An 8,588-nucleotide genomic window follows, 5' to 3' on the forward strand; every position below is an offset into this window, starting at 1 on the left:
CAACTGCTAGCACTCGATTTTTATAAAGCTTCGATTCACAAGGTATGGTTATGATTTCTCAGTTTTTCCCTTTTATACGTTTTTCTATATGTGCGGTATATGGTTTTTACGGAATAGATGTTATATCACGCTTCCCCTCATCCGTAAATGTCTTTTTCGGCAGTTGCAATGAATAGGTATGCCCGTGCATGGAATGCCTTTATTTTTGCTAATATTTTGCCTACTTCGCATGCACATCAGGTTACAGTCGAGAGAGCAAGGTTGTTATGGGGGATCTTGAATGAGGAGTATTATGTGGACCTTGGTGAGTTCATCTACCAAGGGATTTTGAAGTTTTTGAGGGGGGCAAAATATAACAACATCCCTTATGCATCTACTGTCACGAAGCTGTGGAGAGCAATGGGAGTTCATTGGCCTTCTCACGAGCAGCTGCAGGAGTAGACGGGTGGAGAGCTCGAGGAGCATGGTATGGGATATCGTCTTCCAGGAGGACGTCCAGCAGCTGGTGCTACCATGGCTAGGCCCAGTCAGGTTCGTGATGAGGCAGGCTCTTCTAGAGCCCAGGAAGGTGTTGGGATGGCTGATGCCCCGTATAGGAAGCTGTCGAGGAGGATGGATGCGATGTATGAGTCGCAGAGTAGGTTCGCTCAAGAGCTCACCCTTGCACTTGGGACTGTTTTCATAGGCCTTGGAGCTGACATCCAGTGGCCCATTTTCGGTGAGGACTCTGCTTATCCTCCTCCAGACACTCCACCCTCTGAGGGTGATGATGATGATTTCTCCGAGTAGGTATACCCTGTGTTCCTTTTTACTACCTTCACTGGGGACAGTAAAGATTTTAAGTTTGGGGGCGGTAGTTAAGGAGTATTTTTGTGTGTGTATCATGTAGTTGCATATTCATGATAGTTTAGTTCATATAATTGCATATTTTTGCCATATATAGTTTTTTTTTTATTTTAATTTATAACTTTATTTATCATGTCATTTAGCTCATGCATATACCATGATCCCTTTTGCGTTGCTTTACCGATTGATTTGTGATATTGATGCAAGTGTAGTGATAGCGTTAGAGTGATGATTGAGTCTTGTAGGTTGACATGCATGCTAGAAATACTTGTAATTTCACTAAGTCTTAGAGTATGCTTAAGGACTAGATGGTTGTCATGGTTTGATGGTTTTTGAGGTTAATCTATTGATTATGCTTAGAATTTATGATAGGCTCTTAATGATAAAAGGCATTAAAAGAAAAAAAAATTGGAGTAAAAATTAGAATTCATTGCTAATTGTGGCTAGGCGTTAAATGGCTAGTAGCCGGCTCATATTTTTATGCGAGTAGTCTATGGTTGATCAAGATGGAGCGAAACGCACTTGCTCAGAAATTTGAAAAAATAGAAAAAAAAAAGAGAAAAGAAAAGAAAAAATAATAATTAATGCATAATTGATCACGAGTGGGCTATTTGGTATTCGAGTTATTAAGTTCTTAGGGGACTTTGTGCCTAGTGACCTAAGACTTTTATAGTCTGGGATCCACTAACCTAACGCTTGCTAAATGGATGCCATTGCATAAGTCTTTTGTGGAGCTCACTCATTGCACGGTCAAATAAGCATTTGTTGTTGTGTTGAATAAAAGCATGATTCCGTAATAAGCTCCAGTGATCTTGAAGTGTTATAAGTCATTTTGTGCCTAAAATTTATTCTTCGTATAATCATGTGATTGCCTTGAGGATAATCGAGTTATGATAATTGATCTAGTTTCGAAGCATATCTGTTAAGCATCCGCACACACCACGTTTCTGGTTGTATGTTAGTTTGCATGATTTGATTGATCTTTATTCGCCTAATTGCATTTGTTGAGATGTCATGAGTTGGTTGGTTTAGTCATTGTGAGGGGGATCGCTGCATTTCATGTAGATTGCATTCATGCATGTTTTTGTTTTATTTTTGAGTCTGTGACGCTTGAGGACAAACATTGATTTAAGTTTGGGGGTGTGATAAGTGGCATTTTATACCACTTAGAATGTCTTATAATGGCTTGAACTGATGCCTTGAAATCAGGTATTTTGTGTATTTGATGCGTTTTTCTAATGTTTTTGCATTTCATTGTATAACTTGCGTATGTAGGAAGAATTCATCAAAAATAAGCCTAGGGAAGTGCTTGGCATTGGTTGTGGAAAGTTGGGGGCAGAACGCAGCAAAATCAGGAGCAGAATTCAGAATTTTCCAGAAGGTGCTTGGGCGCCCGCTCAGGATGCTGGGCGGCCGCTCAGGATGCTGGGCGCCCGCTCAGGATGCTGGGCGCCCGCTCAAGAATCTGGGGCGGCCGCTCAGGGACGAGAATTTTAATACTCAATTTTATAATCCTTATTCTGATGGACTTCTGAGACGGCTGGTTCTTGTGGGCTTCTATATAAGTAGTTCTCAGAGACGTTTCACAAAAAGGTGGTATCAAGCAAGGAGCAAAGAGAGAAGGAAGAAGACCGTTTTAGCACATCACAATGAAAAAGAGGAAGCATACGTTTTCTTGTGATTCTTTTATTCGTTGTATCAGTGGATGCTAGTTTTCTTTACTTTGAACCTTATTACTCTTGTGACGTACTCTGGTTTTAATAAGTATTTTTATTAGTTTATATTGTGTGTTATTATCATATTTTCATATGATCCCATGGTGATGATGAGTTCCGTTATGGGCTAATCGTGATCATGGGGTCGTAACGGATTTACTATGGATTTCTTTAGTTAGTTTTTTAATACCTTAGTGTGTGATGATTGTATGTTATCTAGCATAGGTTGTGCTTATTCGTCTTATGTGTGTCGCGAACATATAAGATAGGCTGTTAATCTCTTGTGAAGCGACGGTGGATCTTCAGGGTTAGAACTTGCCATGCTAGCATAGGTTCGTATGTGTATGTATGATTAGTGGATAACTCTAACCGTTTTACTTGCCCTGTATAATCATAAAGAATAACTTGTGCTTAAATCGTTATGTGGTCAAATTCTGTAGATATATAGGGTCTCAACATAATTGATGTCTATTCAACTTCTATCTTAATTGTGGATGTTTGGTAGAATCGTATTAGTACAACAAAAGTTGACTTCTATCAGTTTCGTGTTGTTCGATTAAAATCATCACCGTTACATGCTAAGGGTAATAACAATAACTATTGAAGGAAGTAGTAATGAAGTTATGATCTCATGTGTGTTTAATATTGTTAATTCAAGTGTCAATTAAGTGTTTAATTCTCGTAGTTAATTGTAGTTAATAATTAGTTAATCAAATCTAAGTGTTATTGTCTTGACATTAAGAAATAATCATACATTGGTGAGTAAGTGTTAATTGAACATAATTAGTCTGAGTCTCTATCGGAACGAACTAGAATTTATTCTATATTACTTGCGAACGCGTATACTTGCGTGAATTATTAGCACGTGTTATGTGCCTAACAGTTACTTAGACCGACCGACTTATTGACCGATTATTTAATCGTAATAATAAAAAAATGACTAAAAGGTGGTGGTAATAGAGGGTCGGACTTATCCATTTTTATTAACATGTCTCCGCGACAGTGACATATCAGGTGGTGACCTGCGGCACGTTGGATGGGCCCCGACACATGTCATTCTAACGTGGCAATAGTCATAGTCAAACAACATAAAATTCGACCGAAACAGTAAATACCGACCTGGGTTAATCTGGTTGTTCTTGTGTCGGTCGTTATTTCCTAAAAATGACCGGTTTTGGCCTTATGAAGAATGAATTTAGCGGTCGATAAAAACCCTGTTTCTTGTAGTGTTAGTCACAGTTAAAAAATGTTAAAATAATTTCGACCATTATATTACAAATTTGAAATTTCGATCAATAAAATGTAAAACCGGGTTATTCTTAATTCCCATTATTTTGAATCTTATCACTATTTTATGATTTACTTTAATTAATAAAATCAATTGACTTTATTAAAAATGGTTAAATTAAGTCCTTATCACAAATCATATATATTTTAAATAATTTTGTTTACCGCTTCTCATGCTAATGAGTTGAAAATTAACATGTATTCCAAAAATAGAGTACTGTATAGGACAGGCCGAGGGACAAAATATTTTGAGGTTCAAGAAGAAAGTGCACGATTTTCAATGAGGTTGGGATCGCCAGTTTTATACCCCCGTATAATACAAATTTATCTCATACCCATCACATTTCTCTCGAGAATTTATAATGTATCTTCATGCCTGTTTCACGGGGAAAATCTTAATACTAATCTTGTCCTATTACCTGTTTAATGATTATTATTTTTTAAATTATTTTTCGTAACATATTATTTTAAAAAATGTATAGATGATTTTAAATATTCTAAGAAATATATTTTTTATTATGTATATAACTGTAATAAATAAATTATAATTTATAGGGTAATGGCCCTTAGTATCACAATTTGGGGAGAAAAGGTCCTGAATCTCACGCGCGCTGAAATATGGCCTTTTCTATCACTTAAAAACGCAATTTTTTTTTGCGTTTCCAATTCAAACGAAAAACGTATCTATTACTTGCGTTTAAGAGTTATAATTGATTTTATTTGCTTGTGAAATAATTCAGAAAACACTATTTAATTTTGCGTTAATGGTTCAACGCAAGATTTTGATGCGTTTATTTGAAGCCCACGCATTAGTTATTTACGTTTGTGCTGATTAATATGATGCACTTGGGAATCGAACCCTGGTGACCAAGCGCACATAGCACGCACTGATGTGTACCACACAACCACTACGCTAGCATTATCATATGTAAATAAATATAAACGCAAAATTTATTAACGTTTCTTAGTGATAGAAAAGGCCATGTGATCCAACTTGTGAGATTTTGGGTCTTCTGTCCCCACATTGTGAGAATAAGGGCCATAATTCAATTAATTCTATATTTTAGATATATTTTACTGCATGATATTAAATATTATATATATATACATATATATATATAGGTTTTCATATATCAAATGTTATCAATGATTCTGCATTGTCCAAAAAGCTACTAAGAAACGTTATTTGATTTTTATTGTGTTTGTAATTTGATCTTCTGTATCTCTTATGGATCTTTTCTGGTTATTATAAATGTGCAGCTTATTTGACTTAACATTAGGTGGATGAAACTGCTATGAATTTCTTTGTTAGCTGGTTTATGTTTGCATTATTATTGGTTATACAGAATCCAAGGATATTTTAATTTATGTATGACCGTATGTTGTAGAAAATTATGATAAAGAAATAGATGAAGATTGAAATGAAGGAGAGCTGTTGCAATAAAAAAGTAATTTTGTATCTTAAATAATTGAGAGCCATTTTATAATGTTATTTATGAAAAGGATGCAAAGTAATTGTTGAAGTTGCACCGGCATAATTTTGTATAATTGAAGGATGTTGTATTGAAACAATTTAATGGAGGCAAGTTTTAATACAAACTCATGTCATTAAATCACTAGAACCAAACCAAAACAAAAGAAATACACACATATATAATTGTAGTATGTTACAAATTAAGAACAAAGTATTCCTGTTGAGGTAATTAGTGCTATCCTGTAGTTAGTTGCCGGTAATTTTGCTGAGGAACTTGTCTTTTGCAGTCTCTGAAATCTTCTCCTTAGCAGTATTGTAGGCTACCTCTTTTGCATTTTTTATAGCGGTGTCCGTGGCATTCAATACCACATCGGTACCCTTGGATACTTTCTCACCAACATCCTTTGTCACCTTGTACGCCTGTCAGCTACCATATTAGTACAGATCATTCATTATATATATTGGAGGTTGTAAATTAAGTGTTGAACAAAAATTGTAAGACATGAAGAAGAAGAAGAAGAAGAAAAGGAAGACAATGACCGGACTCACCGATGTTGCCGAATCTTTTACAGCTGATGCCGATTCTTTCACCGCACCGCAGGCTTCATTCACCTCTTTACATGTTTTTTTAATTGCTTCCTCTGTTTCGTCTGTTATCTCCCCACAAGTTTCTTTTATTGATGCTTCTTCACTAGTTTGTTCCTCCTTTGATCAAGCCAAGAGTAAAAATTCGGATTAAATTAGACACTAAAGTCACCTTCTTCTTTTCCAATGAAACAAAAACAAACATGCACACATAAATTTTTTTCAAAATGTGCACAACAATGTTCATGTGTAATACAATCCAAGCACGAAATCATATATGTGAAATTGGGACTCACTCTCCGCAAAGGTGTTGTAGCGGTGGCTAAACTCCTAGGGTTCCATACACGTTTTGCAAAAATGGATGTGCAAAGCCTTATCACTCTTACATTAAACCTTTCCATACTTATCGATTACTTCCTTTGTTCTTCCCACAACACATCTTTCATCTGGTTCACTTATTATTTTCTCAAATACAATAAAGCCCTAATTTTAGCAAAGAAAAGAAGATGCATATATTTTGGTACTTGTGAGACCTTGATTTGAAAGGAGGAGAAAATTTCTCTGTCTTGTGGTTGTCAAATTATCTATGCAGGACCGACTAATTTATGCCTCTCTACCAATATCCTTCAGTTGCATGCATTTTCTTGTCCATTTATTTGTTGTATACATACTTACGTACTAACTAGTACAATGGAAAAATCATCAAAATTACTATTGTTTAAAAGAACTCTGGTAAAATTTAAGCTTCACTAGCTATTACAGTTGCCAAAGCGTTCAGTTTGTAGTAATTATTGTCTTATTGATCCCTGGAACTTAATTAGAGTCCAGGACTGGGGTTTTAGCGTTCAGCATCTGCTTTCACTAATAGCTGAAAAACAGCATTTTCTAAAAGTACGGGGGACTTGTTTTATTTAACCGCATCTTTTAGGCCAAAAACATTTTTCGGAAAAATAACTTTTAAATTTTACCAAACAATTTTTTAACTATTTTTCAGCGAAAAGCTGCTGTTACCAAACACAGTCTTAGTCTAGTCTCTTGAAGTACTTTAGGCCAATTAATTTAGAGGAAATGATAGAGGTATCAAATTGGTCCAAAAAAGTTATAAAGTTAATTTTGATTGGTTTAGTTTTTTTATGTAGGGGTCTACCGCTATTATAAATAAGAAACTAATCAGAATGATCCAAACTTAATTTTTTTGGAGTTTATTGTATTATAATGGGCACCTAATAGAAAAATGAATAAATGATATCCACGCACTTCCTGATTATGATAATTTTTCTAAAACCATATTTCAGATTTTAAAATTAATATGTCTACCATTTAGGTGTGGCAAATGAATTTGTGAAATACTGCCCCCATCTTTCAATATTTTAGAGAAGTTTATGAAACAATCAAACCAATTTGCAATAATACAATGAAAAATTGCTTTCTATATCTAACAACTCAATCAAATGCATGTAAATATATATATTGACATAATTTTTTGTATATACTAATTAAATTTACTTTTTTGGTGTGGTTGAAACAGAAGGTTAGCCTTGATCGCTTTACATTCAAATACTTGTAAATATATAACATGATTCTTTTTATATACTACTTAAATATACTTTTTTTGGTGTGTGTGAGAGAGAACGTTCGCCTTGATTGCTTTAACCAAGCGCCGGCTTGTCTCCCGATTTATATGTTGAGTTGGAAGAAAAATGCAGTAGACTACGCTAGACTCTCGTTACCGTTTAGGTCATGCATCAATGTGCTAGTATATACATTCTTTTCTCATTGCCTTAGGTGCGGTCTATGCTACATAATTAATGCATGTAAAAAAAGTGAGTTACAAATCAGTTAATAACAAAAAAGAGTGTACGCATCTCAATTCTCAATATCAATCCAGAGTGGAACTATGCAATACTGCGATGTTGCATGAGGAAATTAAGTAAGGGCCTGTTTGGCACGCTGCTTATAAGCCACTTATGGCTTATAAGCCCTTAACAGCTTATTGACGAGTGTTTGTCGACCCAACTTATAAGAGCTGAATTTAACTTATAAGTTGATAAGTTGAAAGTTGGCAGTGACGTACTTTTTTCCAACTTATTTTCATTTTTTCACTTTTTTCTAAAGTTTTGATTTTAAAATATAAATTTTTAAATATTTTCTAATTTAAGATTCATGAACTAAGATAATTATATTTAATAATTATTTGTTTTAATTCATTTAAGTAAAAAAAATTCTGACTTATAAGTAAATTTATCCAAATACTTATAAAACTTATAAGTATTTATCAACTTATCACTTATTTCGCATTTAATCATTTTAAGTCATAAGTTACTTATTTTAAGATTTCCCAAACAGCCTAAGACTGACATTGCTGGCTGGCAAGGTAGAGTCTGTCTATGGGCTCTGGAGTCGACCTTGATATGTGTGTTGCTTCACCACTGCATGTTACTACCTTAAATGTACTTGATTTTTTCAGAGAGTTGACACATCTCTTCCTCGATGAATTTAACTCCATCAGTCTACCTAACTCTGACTCATCCTCTAAGACCACAGTCCACTAGTGTAAATTCAAAATGCTAATCTCGAGCAAACATTTACTGCATTCCTTTAATTCCCTCAACTGTCCTCTTCCTTTTTTCACATATAAATACCTTCCGCAAACTACTCCAAACATTCACAACAACAGTGTA

General features: G+C 34.7%; 1 protein-coding gene across 1 annotated transcript; it reads right to left on the reverse strand.

Annotated features, from left to right (window-relative positions):
- Window positions 1–5,386: 5,386 nt before the first annotated feature.
- On the reverse strand, window positions 5,387–6,372 carry LOC141676785 (uncharacterized). The gene is made up of 3 exons (XM_074482497.1): window positions 6,204–6,372; window positions 5,872–6,027; window positions 5,387–5,742 (listed from the first exon to the last, which is right to left on the reverse strand). Exons 1-3 carry the CDS (start codon window positions 6,306–6,308, stop codon window positions 5,569–5,571), a joined length of 435 nt encoding a protein of 144 aa, XP_074338598.1. The 5' UTR covers window positions 6,309–6,372; the 3' UTR covers window positions 5,387–5,568.
- Window positions 6,373–8,588: the final 2,216 nt, after the last annotated feature.

Source organism: Apium graveolens, chromosome 8 (genome assembly GCF_009905375.1).
Source record: "Apium graveolens cultivar Ventura chromosome 8, ASM990537v1, whole genome shotgun sequence".
NCBI classification, from domain to species: Eukaryota; Viridiplantae; Streptophyta; class Magnoliopsida; order Apiales; family Apiaceae; genus Apium; species Apium graveolens.

Bases quoted from the DNA above. Each gene is read 5' to 3' on its own strand.
- LOC141676785 (XM_074482497.1), bottom strand. From the start codon at position 6,308: ATGGAAAGGTTTAATGTAAGAGTGATAAGGCTTTGCACATCCATTTTT. The intron at 6,028-6,203 runs GTGAGTCCCAAT...GCTTGATCAAAG, and splicing joins CTACAACACCTTTGCGGAGA to GAGGAACAAACTAGTGAAGA. The intron at 5,743-5,871 runs GTGAGTCCGGTC...GGTAGCTGACAG, and splicing joins TAAAAGATTCGGCAACATCG to GCGTACAAGGTGACAAAGGA.